Raw genomic sequence first — 20,513 nt, forward strand, 5'->3', positions numbered from 1 at the left:
CCTTGTTCGGAAATGTTTATCATCCTCAACTGGCCCTCTCTCATTATTAGGTTCTGTTGTGCAAGAGTTCTTTCCGGGTAACGATGTGGGTTATTCCTGGTTTGACCAGGATCGGCATACAGTGAACCGTTTGGACAGGTGACATGTGAAAGCGGAGTAGCCCCATATTGAAGCTCCATGATATGGGACGGGACCTAGGATCGACAAGGATTCCCCACAATTGCCCACCATAACAATGTTATTATCCAACAATTGATAGTCAAAGCTCACAATATGTCTTGACTTTTTCTGTTTCATACGCGAACTTCTTTCCCGGAATGTGCAGGTCTTTGGTCACGCCAACGACATGTTGGACCGGTACAACCCTTTCCATCTGCTCGCATCTCTCTGGGCGCTCTTTGTTGAAGTAGCTGTATTTTGGCGATTGGTAAGTCATCCAACCTTTGAAATGTATGGAGAATATGTGCCGTTTCTGTTTTCTAACTTGTTTTCGTTACCAGAAATTGGTGTTTTGGTGGCGTGCCAAAAGACCTCGAGATGCGCTGCTAGAAGTTCTAGCTGACGCACGAGTTTATGAAGAATGGGAAGGGGCAGCATATCAATTAGACGAATTGCTTGGAAATGACCTTTGGTAGGCTGTCATGAACCTGGCGTGTTGCTACTGAGCTAGAGCTGAATAAAAAGGCGTCAAAACCCTACAAGCAAGTACTACGACTACCGTCTCATATACCAGCGTCTTCAGGCCATCATCGAGGCCAGAGAAGATGACGATATCCCATCGTTAGTAAATTTGTTGCGTTCAGGCCTTGTGCGCAACCTGGGAAATATTTCTGCGCCCCGACTATTCAACCGCGCATATGCAGGCACGAAACTGCTTATTGAAGACTACATAACCCAAGTCGCTCTGGCAATCGAATACGTTACAGCACTTCCCACCTCGTCCGGCCATGAAGGGGGCTTGACCAGTCAAGCGAAGCTTGATCTTTTGCACGATACCCGTCAAGCATTCGGACGATCCGCCTTGGTTCTTCAGGGTGGTGCTATCTTCGGCCTATGCCATCTCGGAGTCGTCAAGGCTCTCCATCTCCGAGGCTTGCTTCCGCGCATCATCGTTGGGACAGCGACCGGAGCCCTGATTGCCGCCCTTGTTGGCATTCATACCGAGGATGAGCTCCTCGGGTTCTTAAGCAGCGATGCCATAAACTTGACTGCATTTGCGGGGCGTCGATCTTCTGGCCGGAGTAACAGCACAAGTAGCCCCAGCAACGGACCCAAATCCGAAAAGTCCGATGTGAATAGCGATGATAACGACAAGAGAAATGGCAGTGAAGCATCACCACCATCACCAACAGATGACGAGGCTCAGGAAAGCGGGTGGTATGCGACCTTGATGCGGCGTATCAAGCGGTTTATCCGGGACGGGTACTTTCTCGATATCAACGTCTTGGAAGCATGCGTGCGCGACAACGTGGGCGACCTGACATTTGAAGAGGCCTATGCGCGCACCAAACGCGTTCTCAACATCACAGTCTCAACAGACGGACGTGGCGGCGTGCCGAACCTTCTCAATTATCTAACCGCGCCGAATGTACTCATTTGGTCTGCGGCCCTTGCCTCTAACGCTTCATCTTCTACATTATACTCCCCGGTTGTACTGAAATGCAAAGACGAAACCGGCGCCATTGTTCCCTGGGCGTCCGCGCAAGAAGCTACATTTCGGTCTTGGACTCACACCACGTACCGGGATCGAGACTCTCCTTTGACCCGCGTCGCCGAGCTCTTCAACGTCAACCACTTTGTTGTGTCTCAGGCAAGACCGTACCTTGCCCCTTTCTTACGGCCGGACCTACATCGTGCAGATCCTCGCAAAGAAGGCCGGCTTTTCAGCAGCTTGACTCTGCCTTTACTACGCCTCTTGACGCTTGAAGTGCGTCATCGCCTGGAACAGCTGGATTCAATGGACCTCTTATCCCCTAGCATCCGCCGATTTCTCATCACCGAAGATATCCCATCCACTTCTAGCTTGACTCTTGTACCCGAACTCACGCCGAGCGATTTCTTCAAGCTATTAGAAAACCCAACAAAGGAAAGTATAGACTACTGGATCATGCGTGGCGAACGAAGTGTATGGCCCGCCGTTGGCGCGCTTAGAACGAGATGCGCAGTGGAAGTCGAACTGGACAGGGCTTATCAGCATGTCAGACGCAAAAAGCCGCTAGATTTGGTTGTTGAGTCGTCTGCCACAGACTCGAATGGGAACGGGCTAGGTATCTCTGCCGGTGGTGCTGGTGCTGGTCTTGGGAACGACGCGTATCGCAGAAATTCCGTGGAAGGTAAAGCGAAGAATGAAAAAAAGAGAGGTCGAGCAGCAAGCTTGAGCGGTGCATAGCATTTCACCTTTCATATTATTGTAATATCTTCATCTCCTTTCCAGTCATCAACCTGGGGTATCCGTTGGTCTGGTCTGGGTGGTCCTTTTGACCAAACCCATCTATGCACAAGTCTGATATAAGTGAACGTATTTTGGGCAATCACCAGCATTCTCAGCATAATCTTGCCGACTGATTGTTGATAAACTTCCTAAATGGGTAATGTTGGTGGTGATCACGGACCGGTGGAGGCATCATCAAAAGACCACCGGAGTCTACCAGCCCCAATGGACACTTAAATTATAACTTATTTGTCTCATATCATTCCATCTCGTTTCATTTGTCTTTATCCAACTTTCCTATCCATTTGTCTCATTGTATTCATCATTGCTGTGCATTGACCGCGTTTGTCACGTGATCGCTTTAGCCTAGCTGTATAGCGGGCGGACCAATAGGTCCTTTAGCAATCAAGCCTTCTACACATGCAATATTTTGACTCCACGTTCGATCGAGCCGCGTCCACAAAAACATCATTCTCAAATTAGCATGCCTGTCTATTTAGGACTAATATTGATCTGAGCAACATATAGGAGACAATGTACGAGCTACTTTGGGCAAGACCAAGGATGATCTCTCCTACACCAAAGCTCACCAGCCTCCAGATACTTATATGAACCCACCTAATAAAGATAATAGCCCTTAATTCAGTGCCACTTTACACGGTAGCGGTGGTTTATACATCACTCATGTTTAGCAATATACGCACACAATTGCTAGCCGGCAGAAAATCACTTGCACGCTACTCTCGTTAATACTTACCCCCGAAATGGTGGGCTGGAAGATCAGCTTTATTGCAGTTGTGTTTCCACAGCAGTAGGGTTTAAAGTTCATAGCCACTTGCCAAATATGCCAACGACAGCCGCCAAGCGCAAGCGTGCCAGGAAGGCATGCATACCCTGCCATCAGCGCAAGCGGAAATGCGACACCGTGTATCCTTGTGGCATGTGCACCACTTACGGATACAACTGCAGGTACGATGAAGATGATACTTCTGGTACTACGGGCGACGGCGTACATGTTCTCCCCCTAACCAAGCGCGTCAGCCTCGACGGTGGAGGTCGTCTGACGAACCGGGCCGCCATGGCGCGCAGTCCCGGCAACAGGTCTCAAACAGAGCGAGACCTTCGCGAAAGCGACGGCTCGTCGACGAAGAGCCCCGCCGTCGTGAGCGGCGCATCCCCTGGAATCTTTGACGAGCAGAAGTTTAGATATTCCGGGGCATCAGCGGCCATGGCGTTCCCACACGTCCTGGGTATAGCTCTCGGCTCCGATAGCCCTCCTAAGATGCGGTCCTTTGCTTACAACTTTGGCATTCGCCCCGAGGAGGCATCTAACGCTCACTGCTTTCTTGGGAATCTCATCTCGGAGGAAGATCTCGGCATCTTCTCGAGTGTGTATTTCTCGTTATTGGGCCCTATCGGCGACGTAATGGACCCGAGGATCTACGCTCAGCGGTGTCGGGATTATTATCGTGGTTCTGGCAGCAGCGCGGTCACCTTTGCCGCCGTGGCCGCTGGTGTCGCCGCACTCGGGTCATTTCTATCTCCCAATAGACACCCGCGGGAGTCTGACCTTGTGCAGTACGCCAAAGCCATTCTCGATGATCCGGCCTCCATGCGCTTGCATGACATCGACCACATTGTCGCGTGGGGTATGCGAGTGCTTTACCTACGGGCCACGACCCGGCCCAGCAATGCCTGGATCGCTTCGTGCACCCAAATGCACCTCTGTGAAGCTATAGGGCTGCACGAGGAGGAGAACATCAAAAAGATGGCGTCCATCGCCGGCGCCGCTGCCCTTGGACATGATGTGGACCGGCTGAGAAGAATTTTCTGGATCTCGTGGGCCGGGCATAACATGCTGTCCTATGAGTACGATCGTTCCCCTGTAGTATTTCGGGCCGTGACTTGCCAGTCTATCATCCCGGTGTCAGGGTCCGTTGCCGACCGGTTCGTGCAACTCATCCAGATCATCCCATCGCCTAACTCTCCGTTTCAGCTCGAATGGCAGTCTCCATCTCCAAGCGAGGAGCTATTTGAGCGTCTCAAGGCATTGAATGAGTTCCAAACCACCCATCCGTTCCTGGTGGTGACCAAGGCGGACATCGCGTTCTGCTTCTTTCGTCGCCTTTATCAGCTCAAGATCCGCATACCGGACGATATCATTAAGCTCGTCATTGATAGCGGCAACGCCGCAGTGGAAGCGGCCGAGCGGCAAGCGAGCCAGGGTCGTCTGTTCTGGAACATCATCGGCAGCGTCTTCCAGTATGCCTGCATCCTGTTGGCCATCGACACACCGACCGCCTCCGTCCACATCGATACTGCCTTCAAGGGCTTGGAGAACCTTGTCAAGTCTGCCGATACAGCGCTGACGCGTGAGGCTTTGTCGATGGCGCGGCATCTACTCAGCCTTAATATGGCAAAGAAGCGAAAGGAACTTGCTCAGCTAGAAGCTGTCGAGGCGAACTATCAATTCTTTTCAGCGCAGCCGGCATCCGAGGCCAACACCGCTGTGCCAGACATGAATTGGGAGGTGGACTGGGACCAATTCTTCATCGAGCCATACTTGTCGATGCTCGGTCCTGACCTCCAGTTATAGCGGCGCGTGGGTCGTTTGAATGTTGATTGACTCCACTCAGCGGTGGTTCAATATGTAAATTATCAAACCATAGCGTGGTGTTCTGGTATGATCTAATGAAGTTTATCATTGTACTAATGATAATAAATACAATTATCCAAAAGTGATCCTCTTTGCATTTGGCTTGTTTCCTGTGCTGTGTTTTTAGACACCTCGGCGTGTGTTTGCCCTGGTGCTGAATAGAGGGCGCGTGGACATGGGCGCCTCGCGGCGAAGCGCAATCATAGAGTATATACACACATTGCTCCTTGTCGATATTTTCTATCGTTATTATCGTTATCAGCCTGGAAGTTGGCAAACATGCTCGGAGACAAAACGGTATAACCAACTCCACCATTGGACCAGAGCCATTAGGAATCGAACCCAATATCACTTAAATACACACTCTCGGCACACGGAGCTCCCTCATTCCGTCGGTCCGTAGGTGAAGAATCACTGCCAAGCGTCTTGTGCGACGTTATGTGCGGCTATTGCGGACTTATCTGCCTATCGCCGCACTCAAGCCCCCTAAAACAGTATTAGCAGACCCTTGGGTGCGGCTGCTGCGGCGCAGGAGGCGCGGATTTATCCGCCTCCCGTCATCGCCGCCTTTAATTTAGCTGGCCATCTCCTTAGCTCCCGCGCGCTATCATCTCCAGGCGAATCAGATTTGAGGTTTCTGGCCCAATTAAGTCGGGGGCCATGATGCGGACAGAACACTTTCCACTCCGTAGGAGGTGGAGATTAATTATCCCGTGGTCGGAGGATCTCTGAGTCCGATCAGATGTGACAAAGCTGAGATGGAGAAAAGCTCATGAAAATAGAGAATTTGAGACCGAGTCCTGACATGTATAAAGAGATGGACATTCCCTACGGAGGAGAGATAGCAAGATGGTTACACTCGGTCACAAGCTTAAACACCACGACCACCTCCTTCAATCATGATGTCCAAGTACGCCAAAAGCCAGTCCGTCGGCTTTAAAAACACCATTGAGAGAGTCGCCATCGTTGGGGTAAGTCAACCGTCAAGACCGCCACTTACACAACACCACCACTAACTAGTAACCTTAGGCCGGAGGCACCATTGGAACGCACATTACCAACGCCCTTCTCAAGACTGGAAGACACAAAGTCACAGCGCTTTCCCGCAAAGACAGCGGTAACAAACTCCCCGACGGCGTCGTTATCGCGCCAGTCGACTATGACGACGAGGCCACCATTGTCGCCGCCCTCAAGGGCCAGCAGTTTTTTATCATAACCATGGCCCCTACCGCGCCCCGGGATACTCACAGCAAGCTCGTCCAGGCGGCCGCCAAGGCTGGCATTCCCTACGTCATGCCTAACGCGTACGGCGGCGACATTGACAACATTAAGCTCGGCCAAGACACGATGCTGGGGCCTGTGGGCAAGGCCCAGAGAGACGAGATTGAAAGGCTTGGCATGCAGTGGATCACAGTGTGCTGTGGGTTCTGGTACGATTACAGCTTGGCGGGCGGGGAAGCACGCTTTGGGTTCGACTTTGACAAGCGTTCCCTGACGCTCTATGATGACGGCAACACCAAGAACTCGACGTCGACCTTATCGCAAGTTGGACGCGCCGTGGCCAAGGTGCTGAGCCTCAAGGAGCTTCCCGAGGACGAAAACGACAAGAGTCTTACTCTGTCGACGTTCCTCAACAAGGGCGTGTACATTAAGAGCTTCGTGGTCAGCCAAAATGACATGTTTGAGAGCGTCAAGCGTGTCACCGGTACCACTGACGCCGATTGGACGATTACCCACGAGGACACCAAGAAGCGATACGAGGAGGGCCTGGCGCAAGTTAAAGTAGGCAACATGGCTGGGTTTGGCAAGATGCTCTACGCAAGGGCATTTTACCCAGATGATTCGAAAGACCTCTCGGCAAAGGCCCAGAATGAGCTGCTGGGATTGTCGGATGAAAGCCTGGACGAGGCTACCAAGGTTGGCATAAATATGGTCAAGGAGCTGCAGCGCCGTGTCGAGCGCATGGCGTCTTAGAAAACAGCATCTACATACATGTACGAAATTTGGACGAATTAATAGATACATTGGATAATAATAGGGTGTCCGTTGGGGCCGGTGGACACTGGTGGTCTTTGGTCTTTTATGTAGCGTACCCGGACCAGGTGTGGGAATTTTGAAAGTAGGACCAGACCACCTTGGGTCGGTCTTTTGAACACACCTCCACCAGTCTGTGATCACCACCAGCATTACCAATATAGGAAATACATCAACAATCAGTCAGCAAAATTATGCCGAGAATACTGGTGATTTGCCCAAAATATGCACAATTATACCAGACTTATGCACAGATGAGTATAGTCAAAAAGACCACCCAGACCAGACCAACGGACACCTTACTACCATATTAACATACGAGCTACTCCGTACTTTGACCAAAAGTCCTTATTTTCGGGAATCGTTAAGTGAGGAAGAGCGAACGAATGGCGGATAATGGCTTAGGTATAGTAATTGCTTATGAGTTGAAGGTTATAGCTATAATATGTCCTGCGCAGAGAGTTTCAAGCTGATAAAGTGAAAATTCGTTATTATATTTAACGAGCACCTCCTCAACAAACTATTGGGGAGCGCCTATGCCTCTCCGTTTTTAAGCTATAACTTTAAACCGTTCAACAGTTATACCAAGTCCTACTGCTTCCGTGATCAAGTCTACGTTGGTAAACCCCACAAGAAGAATCCACTTGCCCGTTAGCCATGGCACTGTTAGGTTATAGTTGCGTGTTTCCAATAGGGGGACCAACGCTGAGATTTTTCATGTATATCTAGTAGTACAAGCCAGCAAGTTTTAAAAGTAAGATCTTTTAGACATTCTTTTTAAATGTAACTATTAGTCAATTATATATAGAATAGATGGCTTTTAAAACACATGTTTATAAAAAATAGCAAAAGATACAAGAATATATAAGGATTACGATAATTCATTACAAGAGTATAAGCTCTAGAAAAACGCTGGAGGAAAATAGACAAAGATAAATATAGTCTTTAATAAATTGTATAACTGACCTTGAAGTATTACAAAAAATATTGTTATTGCTGCTTGTAAGGCAGGGATCTAGAATATAGTAATCTTGATGCTCTCCAGCAGCGTTATATAGAGAGATCTCAGATGACTAAGTTAAGAACGAAGGGAGTGATCGAGGCATAACACTAGATAATGACTAAACTACGTATAACTAATGCCCAGTAGATTGAATCTTGATTTTGAGATATACAATTAAAAGAGTTAAATACAATATTCTATAAAGCGGGAAAGCCTAGACTACCTCTCTCCTCCAAAGAGGGCTGTCCGAAGCCGATTCAAGTTTGTTAAATACTGCAGCTGGTGGTAGACTCGTGGATACTGCCATTTAGGCAATATCCAAAAGAAGAAACCAAATACCCATACCAAGCCAGCAGCTTTGCTGCATACCATTAGCGTAGCCTGTCTTTTAGGATTTTGTAACCAATGATACTGATCTATTGTTTTCAGGACACTAGCATGCTTTGAAACAAAGACCTCTACTGCTCCTGCAGCAAAGTTACAGATGAAGAACAAGGTGTCGAGCATGTAAAAATGCTTGTCACCGGCACACCAACTAATGAGCGAGTGTACAAGTCCAGAAACAAAAAACACGGTAAAAGCGACCACAGCATTGTCTGCTCCAGATCGAGGCTTGAGACTCAGTATCTGACGAGACACCAGCTTGCCAACATTGGTATAAGGCCGGTACGCGATACGATGCCAAAAGTGGGCCCAGAAGCGGCGCAGGTTGTATGCTTGAAGCAGGCTCCCAAAGAGCGGTGGCCACTCGCTAGGCTTGTCGACACGCAAGACCGCAACGAAGAGAATGGAAAGGAAGGTGTGCGCGCTATCGATTTCATAGACGGCAGAAAAAATCCAGTGAAGGACAACGGTGGCACGAAGAAGTGTCTCGCGTAGAGTGACTGGTGGCCCAGCAGTCTGGCTAAATGACAGTAGTCGGCGAAAGTATACCTGGCGAGAAGGAGCAAAGTCTTCGGCTGAAAAGGGCAGAAAGAATTTTGGGTAGAGCAGTGGTTCAATTTGCGTGTGGAGGAGCCAGTACACGAACAATTTTGAAAGGCGCGTGACCAGGAACTCGAGCATCGTCATGGGTCGACGGGCTCTCTTCATTCCAGGAGCTTGCTGCAGTGTGTTGATGAGGCGTGTGTTGAACAGCAGCTTGTACGCTGCCATCATGTCCCATTTTTTTGGCGTAGTAATGGACATGCCGTCGAACGACGTCGTGACCATCCTGGTATCGGTCTCGATGAAAAACACTGAAAGGACGTGTGGGATCCATATGAGGATTGACAGCCCCCAAAGATTGCCCAGCCCTTCTGGCCAGGTAAAATTTTGCATGGTCGCCACTGACCAGCTTGCAAACAAACAGAGAAAGGGAAGGCAGAGCAGGCGGAGGGGTGGGGAAACGTTGAAGGCAAAATAGAAGATGATACTCGCGCCAGCCAAGTATGCAATTGGAACAATGGCTGACGGGGACTTTGTCCATGCCATGATAATCTCAGATGTAGCCATGGGGCATTGAGTGACGGCAATCAAGAGCAGGAATGGGTTGAGCAGAGAAAACATGATAAATGTGAGAGCGCGACCTTGTCAAAGCTCACTTGCAACCATCGGAGACGGAAACGAGCCAAAAGGCATGCACACAGCCAGGGGATCTCATTTGATACTGACATAATATTTCTACTGACGTAAAAGGCTCCACAGTACCTAAGTGTCTTGCAAAGGTGTTCGAGTGCTGTACGGTACTGGTCTTGTTGCCATTGAACTAAGTAGACAAGGTGGTGACCCTTGACTGAATCAGATATTTCAAGTACTGTACAGTCGAACTCGGACAGAGATAGCCCACCCCTTCCGTTCCTGAATCCCTGACTGACCAGCCATGCCAGGTTGCTTTTCAAGCAACTTAGACTGATAAATGAAAACGTAATAATAGATTTTAGAATTTTTCTCCCCGAAGGCTTACTATGCTTAGTGCGGAACACAAATCGTTATACAGAACTCTGTACAATGGTGTTGGAATCTGCTTGTGTAGTGTGCCAATAGGTGCACAATGTCCTTGCCTTCCAGGAAAGAGTCTGACCATTGACATTACGCTAATGACATTGAGTCGTCAATGCCAGTGTTTTTTTGCAGTTTGAACCATAGTAAACTCTTGCAATAGATGTTTAACTAAGACATGAAATGGCCCCTATGCGGCAAACACGACTGCCGGGCTCTGAGCGAGTTTCTCCTGGAGGCTTGGCAAGTGTATGAATACATTGAGGATGAGACAAAGACGTTGGCGCTCGCTTCCAAATTAACTAACCTTTAGGGGAGTGGGGCTGGCATAATGGGGCTTCATCCTAAGAGCATTCTGATGATACTCGTGAGTCGTGAGTCATGCTACTTGAATGCTCCATACGGAGTAGATGCTACCAAGTAGGTTCAATGACCAGATTTACCAAATGCTAGTTAACTATAAGCAGAAACAGTAGCTAAGCTACATGAACAGAACAATGCAGCTGAATTAACATGGCTTATAGAATTAGTTTGAATTCCAGTATTAAAACCACTACTAATACTTTGGCAGCATGTACTCTGTACCGTACAGTAGTATGCTAAAGGCCTGGAGTGTGCAAGGCGTCCATGTCACAAGATAATTGTAAGGAGCCAGGGACTGGTAGATAGGTGGGTTTTTGGCCCTGTTGACCCACTAATAGTGGTGGAAGTTGTCCTTTATCCCAGTGCTACAAGAACACAGCGAGAATGAACTTTCTTGGTTGCGTCATAATCGGACAATGCTTTGATCGAAGATCCGTGCCCGCGCCTGAAATCTTTTACTCGAGTGGGACAAGGGGGACCTCCGTGAGTAAGACTGTCAAGCAGGGGCCATGGACCTTGGTGCTAGTCACGTAAAGAGCATAAGTGGAGCGGATGGACCAGAAAATACTCCGGTAATACCGAATTAATGAGCAGAGAGTCAGAGACAGAGCAAGTGGGGCGTGCGTTCAGCGGAGCCGGTGGGTCGAGGAGCAGTGGGGAGGAACAGTGGGGCGGAGCAGTGGGGCGGAGCAGTGGGGCGGAGCAGTCGGCCCGGGCTACTCTGTTCCCCTGACTGTCTGCCACTCTGATGCTTTTGCAGCGGGCGGGCGGGCGGGCGGGCGGGAAGAAAGTAAAGGCCCGAAGCAACTGTAATGCCAAGACAAGACAAACATGAACGTGCACACTAATTGTTCCATGCCCCAGTGTCCTTTCGATATATTGGCCGATGCATGAGAAACATTTCCAAATACACAGACCGTGACATTTAACAAGTTTAGAGGGGTTAGGCATGTACGTCTTTTAGACAGTGTTGTCCTTGCATATCATTATCGTGCCGTCTATTACGGCCCAGAAAGCAGAGACCTCCCCAAATTTAACCAGTTCTTGATTCTCGTAATCAAACTACTTGCTATCAAATCGTTTGCTGTATATGCGGCCTTTGTCATTGCAAGTGAAAAAATATGGTCAAGATGCCAAAAGCCCTGTCCAAAATGTCTATACAGCTATGCTCCTCTAGTAACTGCTATATAATCTGTATTTATCGTATTTAGACTCTGTAGATCTAGGAATGCCTCTTATCTTTATGGATGTAATACTCTCTCAATTACCATTTTATCACTTTAGTAATTTATTTGGCACGGCGGCTCGGCAGAATTTTGAATTACACCTTGAGAGTACAAAAAATTAAAAAATAAGGTCTATTAAATGAGGCACACGTTAATACAAGCTAATGTAAACATTACGACGGAGGCGAAAAGGCAAAGATAGAAGATCGATCTTGAATTAAACGAGTGGAAGGCCTATATATTTGACTATCAAGTGGATTCATCCCCGCTGTCCCATGTCTTTTCCAACTTAATCAGACTAAGTGGTCACATGGCGTTCAAATCCAGTTGCAGTAATCGTTGGCCCAGGCCCTGGAGCATCTCCATAAATAGCTTAGCTGGCATTAACAGCGTCGCGGATCTGGTTCAGCTCATCATCCGAAAGGCCCTGGAAAAGGATGCTGGAAGAGCTCATAGGGATAGGGTCGCCCGCGTCGTAGTCGCCAGTGATGACAGTAGAAAGGTCCATGCAGGCAGGCGGCAAGTTATTGACGAGAAGACCTGGTTTCACGAGTGTTAAACCCCGTTTGCCATATAAATTGACTTGTGGAAAGAGAACCACAGGGTATACTTGGCTTACCATTGTTGCCTTGAGGAGAAAAGGTGACAGTGACACCATCAAGCTCGGAAGCGCATTGGTCGGCTGCCTGCTGAGAGACACCAGGAGCCAGGCGCTTGTGGATATGACTAGAGCCAGCAATAACGGCAGATCCAGCCAGGCCGGAGCCAGCGAGATAAGCTGCATCGGCCCCGAGTCCAATGAGCCCAAGGAGAGGAGGAGCTGGGCAATACTGAACCATGGAGGCAAGGCCAATGGCACAGGCAGCAATGCTCATGGATGCGTGCATTTTGTAAAGAGTAGTTATCTGAGTGTGATTTGAGGCAATGAAGATTTCGTGGCAGTGTAACTTGAGTCTGTCTTGGAATTGTCTGATGAAAGTCAGACTGCTCTGATGGTAGATGGAAGCCCTATTTATGTCTTGTCCAGGACCTCTTTAGAGATAGATCTATAGGTCTTCTTCAATCTTTACGTAAAAGAGGGATGTAATGTTACATTTGCTGAAATGAGCCGGTGGGGTTTTGGAAGAACCCACCGGGTTCTACAAGCAGATTGATAACAGAAATATCTGCTACACCATTAGTAAAATAATAGAGTCAACCCTGGCAGAGTCTAAAGCAAGTGGAGCATTTGATGCATTCTTTTACAGATCGTCACATATCATAAGTCCAGAGTGGCAACAATACTAGGCCTTTAGGCTGATTTAAGTAAAGTGCTATAGCACTCCCAAGCAAGTGGAAAAGATGCATCAGAGAAAGAGAGAAAATTATGTAAAATTGAGTCAAGTGATTGTCTGTATTATAGTATGTCAAGATTTTGTCGTTACATGATGATCTTATTGATTGAACATCAGTCTAATAGTATACCCAATACCAGTGTCAACATGACTATAGCCTTTAGCCAAGGGTATTCATTTAACGCAATAGTCACCCAACCCAGGAGTGGAATGTAACCCCAGACTAGTCCTACTATTTGATGTCTATAAATCCAATTTTGCCCCGGAGGATAGAGTGCTATGTCATCTACCTCATTATTGTCGCCCTTGGTAAGGATTTGCTGTCTAGAAAAAAAAACCTCAGTATGTGGATATTGAAGGACAAGGAAGAGAACAAGTTACGAACATGACTTTGACTGGAGCGTAGCTGATACTAGTATTAATCACGCTGATTGCACGATGGACCATGGGAAGACTCCGGCCGGGCAACCAACATACAGGGATATCTCCCACCTTGACTAGGGATTGACGATTCCACAAGATTAAGATATCCCCTCGTTTAAAAGCGGGTTCCATGGACTCTGATATGACCACCACAATAGGATGAGACGAGTCAGTGATGAGCGAGATGGCCTTCCAGAGCATATAAGCCGTTGCAGGAATAAGAAAAACCATGAGACTGCCTGAAAGAAGTCTCCTGACATTGATCAGAGGAAAAGTCCAGCAGTTTTTCATTGGATGGCTTGGAGGTCTTCTAGACAAGCCTGCAACGGCCATTTCTGTCGAAGAACAGCGGGCAAAACACCTTGTGCAAGGCAAATAAATAGAATCAAACAAATGGTACGCAGGAACTTTCAAGAACAGGATGAATAGGCCCACGGTAAAACAGATATTTAGGGCATTAAAAAGACAGGGTTCAAGTCATCACTGCTGATCTTACCTTATAGCATCAATAATAGTAGTTGACAACAAGGGAAACATTGCAAGTGGTCCGGCTGCCTTTGCGGGTTTTGCCACAGTTCCACACGAACATAGTCATCCAGTCTGCCAATTAGGTCAGTGTTACAAGGATCTATCCTTCAACGTACTCGTACAATTTTTAGGACTAGGTACCTAGTTGTAGTACTTTGCATGAACCCCCTGACTTCATAGTCTGTAGGGAAAACGGTTTTATTTCGCCCCAAGGTCGGCTCGAGCGGCTCAATCAGCTGCGATCCGCGTTTGCTTGGCGTTTAACTAAGATAATTACGTTCACGGACCACTCGGCTCTGAACATTTGGCCCGAGCTTGGAGGCTCGCTAAGACGCCAAAGCTCCACCGCCCTGACAAGCTCCGTCAAGGGTCCCTCGTCTCTCGCTCCCTTTGCTCCGAGGTCGAGTAATTTCGCCTATTTATTGATTGATCTTGACTTTGTTGCCGGCTTGACAAGCTTCACCCTCCCTTTCGTTCGATGCAAACACCTCCCCCCCTTCCTTTTGTTCACAGTACATTTTTATATTCTCCAACAACACAACATGCCTGGCGATCAACCGGTCAATCAGCCTTTGGTGAGCCCGGCAAAGTATCCCGTTGCGTTATATCCCGAGTACATCACCTCCTCGCCAACTATGATTATTATCAAACAACACAATTTACGGAGGGACTTTACTTGTTTTCATGCCAACTCGAATGTTCTTTTCCATGTTGCTGGGAAGAATCTTAGCCAAAGACGGCGCCGCACCTTTATTGACCCAACAAAGGACACTTCCCTTTTTGAACTCCGGAGGCGTTACTTTAACATCAACGAGCACTGGTACCTTGAGTTTCCTACCAGTGCTGGTGCTAGTGATAATGACGGCATAAGCTCTTTCTGTTCTGTGGCTATCGTGTGGAAGGGTTGGGCCAACTTCAATGTCACCTTTAACAATATGGCTGCACCAGGCTCTGCCAAGGGCGAACGTACTGTCCTCGAGGTTCGAGCGCTCACTTTCAGGCGCTTGCTCTACTGTGTTTATCTTGACGGTGCGAAGATTCTTGACCTCCGTAAGATCCCGTCCCCTGAGGCACCTGAGAGGACCCCTAGGCCAGGTAAAAAGCCGCGCAGGACAGGCTATTGTGCCTGGGAGGTAGATATTGCATCAGGGGTGGATTTGTCTCTGGTGAGTTGTGTTTTTTTTTTTTTTTTTTTTTTCTTCCCGACATCCCCCCTCTCTCTTTCCATTTGCAGATTGCTAATTGTCCGGGAAATTTAGGCCTCTGTAATTACTGTCATAACCGCAGAACTGAACAAAAGTGACATATGGAGCAGAAGGAATCACGTTTAGGGATAAATCAGGTTATATAAAATGAGATTAGAGCTATACTGTTTTCTTTTAAAATGGAGTTATGACCGTAATTACAGAGGCCTAAATTTCCCGGACAATTAGCAATCTGCAAATGGAAAGAGAGAGGGGGGATGTCGGGAAGAAAAAAAAAAAAAAAAAAAAAACACAACTCACCAGAGACAAATCCACCCCTGATGCAAAGTACGCTGGAAGTGTAATCTAGTACCTGATTTATCCCTGCAATAGGGTAATTCTCTAGATAACAGAAAAGAATAAAGCGACCCTGGATTACCAAAGCACAACAACACCAACAAGCCATAGGAGAAAGGGAAGGAGAAGCTTTTGAATATCGAAAACTCAAAAATATATATAAAAACAAGAATAGAAAAAATAGAAAAATAGAAAAGTAAAAAAAAAAGACGCAATGCTGAGCAACACATCTTTTGTACGATTACAAGACCGCAAAGAGATATAGCTCAATGTAATGCAAAATACGATACTTGGCAACTCGGAGTAGTACAATCAAATACAAATACTTGAAAGGCAAATCTACATCCACAGACGACACGTGCCATCAGCACCGGCGCTGACGATCCAGGGTTCTCTTGGATGCCAGTCGAGATCCAAGACACCTAATTCGGCAGTGACGCGATGGCCCTTGAGGACCTTGAGGGGAACAATGGTTGCATTTTCCATCAGATCCGAGACAACATTGCCGTGGAAAATCTGAAGAGAGCCATCGTCACTGGCGTCAGCGAAGAGAGGAAGGCCGCCATGGTGGAACTTGACGGCGCGGATGGCCTTTTTGTGGTAGCGAAGAGTCTTGTAGGGCTTCGTGGAGAGGTCGAGGTCGTGCCAGAGGAGACGTTTGTCGTAGGAGCCGACAATAAGGTTGTCGCCGCCGGGATGGACATCGATACTTGAGATCCAGCGGGCGCCAGGCTGCAGGATCTTGACGAGTTCCTGGCGGGAGAGGTCGTAGGCGCGAATGGTGCGCTGTGTGGCGACGAAGAAGATGGGTTTGGAGGGGTGGAACTGCGCGGTCTGCGCAAGGCCCTTGAGCCGGCGGAAGGGCAGCTGCGAGAGGTGCTTGGAGAGTGTGTGGATGGCGATAGCGCTGGTTTGGCCGCGGGGGGAGACGGTCGCAAAGTACTCGCCGCGACGGTGCCAGGTGATGACTTTGACCGTGGCGCGCACGGTGGCTTTGACGAGCATGCCGGCGTCCTGGAGGAGCGAGGACGGACGGGCCCATTTGGCGGGGGGATCTTTCTTGGCGCCGCTGGCGGTGGTGAGTTGGGGCTGGTGCTGCGAAGAAGCCGCGTAGCCCCAGCCTGCGTCGAGGATGGCGCGACTGGCGGCTTCGGTTTCCGGGTCGACGATGGGGAGGGGAATGCCGAGGAAGATGGACTCGCCAGCGGCAGCGGCGAGGATGAGTGCGTCGGTGCCGGGACGCCAGCGCACGACGTTGACGGGTTCGGAGGCCGTGTTGGCGTCGTCGTCGGACGTGATCTTGATGCTCCATACTTGGCGGCCGGTAAGAAGCTCCCAGACGCGCACGGTTCCGTCGTCGCCGCCGGTGGCGAGCCATTTGCCGGACGGGTCGACGGCGAGGGAGCGCACACGGCCTTGGTGGCCCCTGAACAAGGTGGCGCAGGTGGTGGGAAAGGGGCGGAGCTCATCGGGGCTAGGGAGTTTGGGAAGGAGAGACTCGGGGTCGATATTGAGCTTGTTGCGTCGCACGCGGGGTGCGAGGTATAAGTCCAAGCATCGCTCGAAGCGCTCCTTGACAAAGCTCTCGTAGCCAGGAACTTTGCGGAGAGCCTCGTAGTTTGTGGGGAGGAATTCCTTCTCGCGGTCCTCTGGTTCGGCTTCTTGCCAGGCTTTCCGCTCGGCTTGTTCGGGAAGATATTCTGCGGGTGGGTGGTACGATTCTTCGTAGCCTGGTGGAGGAAGTTTCGGGGCGGGAATGTTCATGGGGTGGTCTGGACGCTCGGTCTCGTCCGCCCACAGGTCGTAGCGGATGACGGAGGGGTCTTCCTCTTCCTCTTCGCTAGGAGGCTTGTAGGGAAGGATACGGCCCTCGCGGATGGCGCGGACAATCTTCATGACCTGTTGGAAGACGCGTTAGTGGGCATCGCTCAGATTAAGTGGAATGGTTGTAGAACATACCCGCTTGGCTTCATGCTTGGATGGAACGAATCTGCGTTTCGGCTCAGGAGCAGCGCTCAGAGGCATAACCTCGGTTTTGCTTGAGAAGTACTCAACCATGGGCTAAAAGAATTGTGTTAGCTTATACATGTCGGAGACCTTAGAAGTCGTGAGAGGAAATTTGGGAACTTACAGGATACGGGTCGTAGCCTTCAGGGACCTCGTTCAAATGCAATTTCTTCAAAATTTCAAGCTCTTCTTGGCTCAGCTCAAGGGGCTTTCCAGTCGTTGGGTCTGTCATGCCGGTGAAGCCCTTGGGAACCTCAATGCTCTCCAGGAGAGCGTCGAGAGCCTCGCCCTTGGCTGGCCGCATGATTTTCTTGCCATCAATGGTATAACCGATGTGCGGGTAAGAGTCGTAGAAAGAAAGAGGAATGTTTCCGATCGTGTTTGTCGTCTCTTGGGCATCAGAATCGTCAGAGTCGTAAACAGGCTCAATCTCCTTGTAGATGTATCTCGGGTTGCCGTTGGCATCCTCGGTGACAGTATAGTTCGGCCGGTCTTCGTCTTCTGACTGCTGACCCGCCGCTTCTTCGGCTTCTTCGGCTTTCTCATTCTCATTGGACGCATCCTGAGGCTTCTTAGACTTTACAAGGCCACCAAGATCTCCGGATTTGCGACCCTCTGCTGTTTTGTCTCTTGCGTCTTTCAGCGCCTCGATTTGTTGCCGAACATCGTCCTCCTCTTCTCCCTCTGAGTCCGACGGTATCTCGTCGCTGTCTAGTTCATCATCATCTTCCTCTCCTTCATCCTCTTCTTCCTCCTCGTCGAATTCGCTGTTCTCGACAGAGTCGGATTCATTCTCGGAGACTTCCTCGTCGTCGCTCTGCGACAAGGCACCGTTCAGCAGGCCAATTTGAAATTCGTCATCGGATGCTGAATCTTCAATTGCAGGCACGTCTCTAGTGACGGCCTTTCGCTTTCTGTTGATCGCCGTGGGCGCCATGGCGAAAGGGTAGAATGTGGACTTTGTGTTATTTTGCTTGGAATTCGGCGGACGGGGGAAAGTTCAAAAAGTTGTCGAGAGTTGATGTTTTAGTGCGAGAATTCGGCTATTTGTTCTTCCGCTCCGATACCACGGCGTGGGGTATCTCCGTCCTGCCGCCCTGCCGCACATTTCACCACCAAGGTTAACTAAACGCAACATTTCTCCAAATGTACGACTCAAAATAATGGCATCTGCATCATACTAGATCGGAATCAAAAATAATAAATCTGATACAATAGAATAAACTTATCGAACTTTGCATATATATGGCTGTTGGTCTAATATGCCTTCTGGAGCCGTTAGCGTTTCTTCAGCAAGCGCCTCGAAGCTGGCCTCATGTGATGAATGCAGTACGCAGAACCTCAAATTCAAGCTAACACATTCTGATTCATAATGATAGGACTCAAAAAGGTGAAGTGCTCTGGAGAACCATCTGGCTGCAGTCGATGTGTTCGAGAGGGTATACCATGCCACTACTCAGACCGCCAGAAAATGGGCCGGCCCCGAAAGAGGCGCCTCACGTCCCGAGAGGATGGAGAGGAGAAACAAGACAACACAAGCATAAATACCACTTTTTCAAAGAATGGGCATAATGACAAAGGTATTCACATGTCAAATATGCCGAATGAAAACAACCTGGTCCAGAACAGCTCGCCTTTCACACCCCCTTTCAGCGACGAAACATTAAACTTGCTCTCTCCGACTTCAAATTTTAATATGGGCTTTCCGTCGCTTGAGAACTTTAATTTTAGCAGCAATAATGATATCCATATTCCATCCAGTAGTTCGGAAGATGTGCACTTGTCGTTGGAGTGAGTTTCCCAAGGCTAATGTTAACGCAAATATCTTACTGGTCATGCAGTCCATATCTCAATACCCAGAAAGACTTCTCAAGCTTTCAAACGCCTTCGTTCATGCAGAACCTGCCAGGAATGGATGGGGAGAACTCTTGCGCCTGTCTGTCAAATCTCTACCTTGCCATGTCAGAGCTACAGACCGTACCGCCAGATTTCCCATTCCCAAGCACGATACATTTGGTATCAAAGGCTGTTCCAGTTGCGCGAGGGGCCATCGATTGTCCAATCTGTGGAACAAAATTTCTCCTTGGGATGCCAAATACGATGCTCGTCATCTCGTTATTGTCATTAATGGCGAGTATCTGCGCCAAGACGTACGAGTTTATCGATACAAAAGCAGACGACTCGAAATCGCGGGGCGAAACAAAACTTTTTCGAATGGGCGAAATGGATCCGCAGACGATTCATTTACATACCGGCACTGCAGACTGTCCAATGGGTTTTAATGTTGAGCTCGAGCCAGATGAGTGGCGTCATATGGCAAAAAGGGTGGTGCGCGCAACGGTAAAAGGAAAAGGAGACGGCAAGTCTGGTTTGATGGGTCTCATAGCAGCCATGGAAGAGCGTCAAAAATCGTGGCACGAAAATCATGTCAGTCCCATACCTCTGGTGGTGCCGAATCCGGAACAGAGAGCGACTAGTTGCCAAGGCGCGTCATCCGCAGCTGGCACAACGCCAGTGTGTGTTCGAATGGTACATAATGTGCGCGGTTACCTCAAAATCTTTGATTGATTTGGAGCGCTTTGCGATAATTGAGATACCCTAAAACGCTTTCAATGCTCGAATTCTCCCATGCTCCGTTGGTGAGGAAAATCAGCAGCTCAAAACATGTTAGAGCTCTTACACGCAGAATTTACCACCATTGACAAACAGAGGGACTGATACGTTGTTTGAGATCTCTTTTGATGCGAAGAGTTCTCATGCAGAGTGATTGGTTAGCCAGAACATCGTTGCCTTTCCGGGAATGCTTGATGCGTGCCGCGTGCTCTGTTCGTCATGGTGGACATTCGTTAAAAATCTTAACTCAAACAATGTCTAAAACTAGATATTATACACTTATGAACGACATCACCAAAATCCAAATTGTCGGGTTATTTTTGTCCAACCGTCGCCCTTCTAATCACCAAAACGCGTTGCACTCGTCGCCCTAG

At 48.8% G+C, this 20,513-nt stretch overlaps 10 protein-coding genes across 10 annotated transcripts; 5 read left to right on the forward strand and 5 right to left on the reverse strand.

The window, feature by feature from the left end:
- Positions 1 to 211: 211 nt before the first annotated feature.
- L228DRAFT_257889 (hypothetical protein) lies at positions 212 to 2,815 on the forward strand. The gene is made up of 3 exons (XM_018334025.1): positions 212 to 427; positions 501 to 631; positions 685 to 2,815. Exons 1-3 carry the CDS (start codon positions 347 to 349, stop codon positions 2,387 to 2,389), a joined length of 1,917 nt encoding a protein of 638 aa, XP_018192007.1. The 5' UTR covers positions 212 to 346; the 3' UTR covers positions 2,390 to 2,815.
- Positions 2,816 to 2,867: 52 nt separating this feature from the next.
- Positions 2,868 to 5,105, forward strand: L228DRAFT_242933 (C6 zinc finger domain protein). Its single transcript, XM_018331564.1, has one exon. It carries the CDS (start codon positions 3,276 to 3,278, stop codon positions 5,025 to 5,027), a length of 1,752 nt encoding a protein of 583 aa, XP_018192008.1. The 5' UTR covers positions 2,868 to 3,275; the 3' UTR covers positions 5,028 to 5,105.
- Positions 5,106 to 5,698: 593 nt separating this feature from the next.
- L228DRAFT_254874 (NAD(P)-binding protein) lies at positions 5,699 to 7,309 on the forward strand. Its single transcript, XM_018333856.1, has 2 exons — positions 5,699 to 6,058; positions 6,117 to 7,309. Exons 1-2 carry the CDS (start codon positions 5,987 to 5,989, stop codon positions 7,059 to 7,061), a joined length of 1,017 nt encoding a protein of 338 aa, XP_018192009.1. The 5' UTR covers positions 5,699 to 5,986; the 3' UTR covers positions 7,062 to 7,309.
- A 1,034-nt stretch (positions 7,310 to 8,343) lies between these two features.
- Positions 8,344 to 9,672, reverse strand: L228DRAFT_235525 (hypothetical protein; the record flags this gene model as incomplete). The annotated part of the gene is made up of 1 exon (XM_018330730.1): positions 8,344 to 9,672. One exon carries the CDS (start codon positions 9,670 to 9,672, stop codon positions 8,344 to 8,346), a length of 1,329 nt encoding a protein of 442 aa, XP_018192010.1.
- Positions 9,673 to 12,066: 2,394 nt separating this feature from the next.
- On the reverse strand, positions 12,067 to 12,580 carry L228DRAFT_235526 (hypothetical protein; the record flags this gene model as incomplete). The annotated part of the gene is made up of 2 exons (XM_018330731.1): positions 12,067 to 12,233; positions 12,313 to 12,580. The coding sequence occupies 2 exons, from the start codon at positions 12,578 to 12,580 to the stop codon at positions 12,067 to 12,069; spliced, it is 435 nt and encodes a 144-aa protein (XP_018192011.1).
- Positions 12,581 to 13,069: 489 nt separating this feature from the next.
- On the reverse strand, positions 13,070 to 13,869 carry L228DRAFT_12926 (putative signal peptidase complex catalytic subunit SEC11). Its single transcript, XM_018329087.1, has 2 exons — positions 13,413 to 13,869; positions 13,070 to 13,351 (listed from the first exon to the last, which is right to left on the reverse strand). The coding sequence occupies exons 1-2, from the start codon at positions 13,781 to 13,783 to the stop codon at positions 13,141 to 13,143; spliced, it is 582 nt and encodes a 193-aa protein (XP_018192012.1). The 5' UTR covers positions 13,784 to 13,869; the 3' UTR covers positions 13,070 to 13,140.
- Positions 13,870 to 14,520: 651 nt separating this feature from the next.
- On the forward strand, positions 14,521 to 15,309 carry L228DRAFT_264853 (hypothetical protein; the record flags this gene model as incomplete). The annotated part of the gene is made up of 2 exons (XM_018334625.1): positions 14,521 to 15,144; positions 15,238 to 15,309. The coding sequence occupies 2 exons, from the start codon at positions 14,521 to 14,523 to the stop codon at positions 15,307 to 15,309; spliced, it is 696 nt and encodes a 231-aa protein (XP_018192013.1).
- On the reverse strand, positions 15,277 to 15,743 carry L228DRAFT_12953 (hypothetical protein). The gene has a single exon (XM_018329093.1). The coding sequence runs from the start codon at positions 15,626 to 15,628 to the stop codon at positions 15,317 to 15,319; it is 312 nt and encodes a 103-aa protein (XP_018192014.1). The 5' UTR covers positions 15,629 to 15,743; the 3' UTR covers positions 15,277 to 15,316.
- L228DRAFT_279657 (ribosome biogenesis protein erb1) lies at positions 15,452 to 18,509 on the reverse strand. The gene is made up of 3 exons (XM_018335705.1): positions 17,651 to 18,509; positions 17,479 to 17,580; positions 15,452 to 17,418 (listed from the first exon to the last, which is right to left on the reverse strand). Exons 1-3 carry the CDS (start codon positions 18,461 to 18,463, stop codon positions 15,859 to 15,861), a joined length of 2,475 nt encoding a protein of 824 aa, XP_018192015.1. The 5' UTR covers positions 18,464 to 18,509; the 3' UTR covers positions 15,452 to 15,858.
- Positions 18,510 to 18,663: 154 nt separating this feature from the next.
- On the forward strand, positions 18,664 to 20,181 carry L228DRAFT_12960 (hypothetical protein). The gene is made up of 3 exons (XM_018329094.1): positions 18,664 to 18,855; positions 18,906 to 19,317; positions 19,368 to 20,181. Exons 1-3 carry the CDS (start codon positions 18,789 to 18,791, stop codon positions 20,092 to 20,094), a joined length of 1,206 nt encoding a protein of 401 aa, XP_018192016.1. The 5' UTR covers positions 18,664 to 18,788; the 3' UTR covers positions 20,095 to 20,181.
- Positions 20,182 to 20,513: the final 332 nt, after the last annotated feature.

This window comes from Xylona heveae (assembly GCF_001619985.1).
Source record: "Xylona heveae TC161 unplaced genomic scaffold L228scaffold_1, whole genome shotgun sequence".
Classification (NCBI taxonomy): domain Eukaryota; kingdom Fungi; phylum Ascomycota; class Xylonomycetes; order Xylonales; family Xylonaceae; genus Xylona; species Xylona heveae.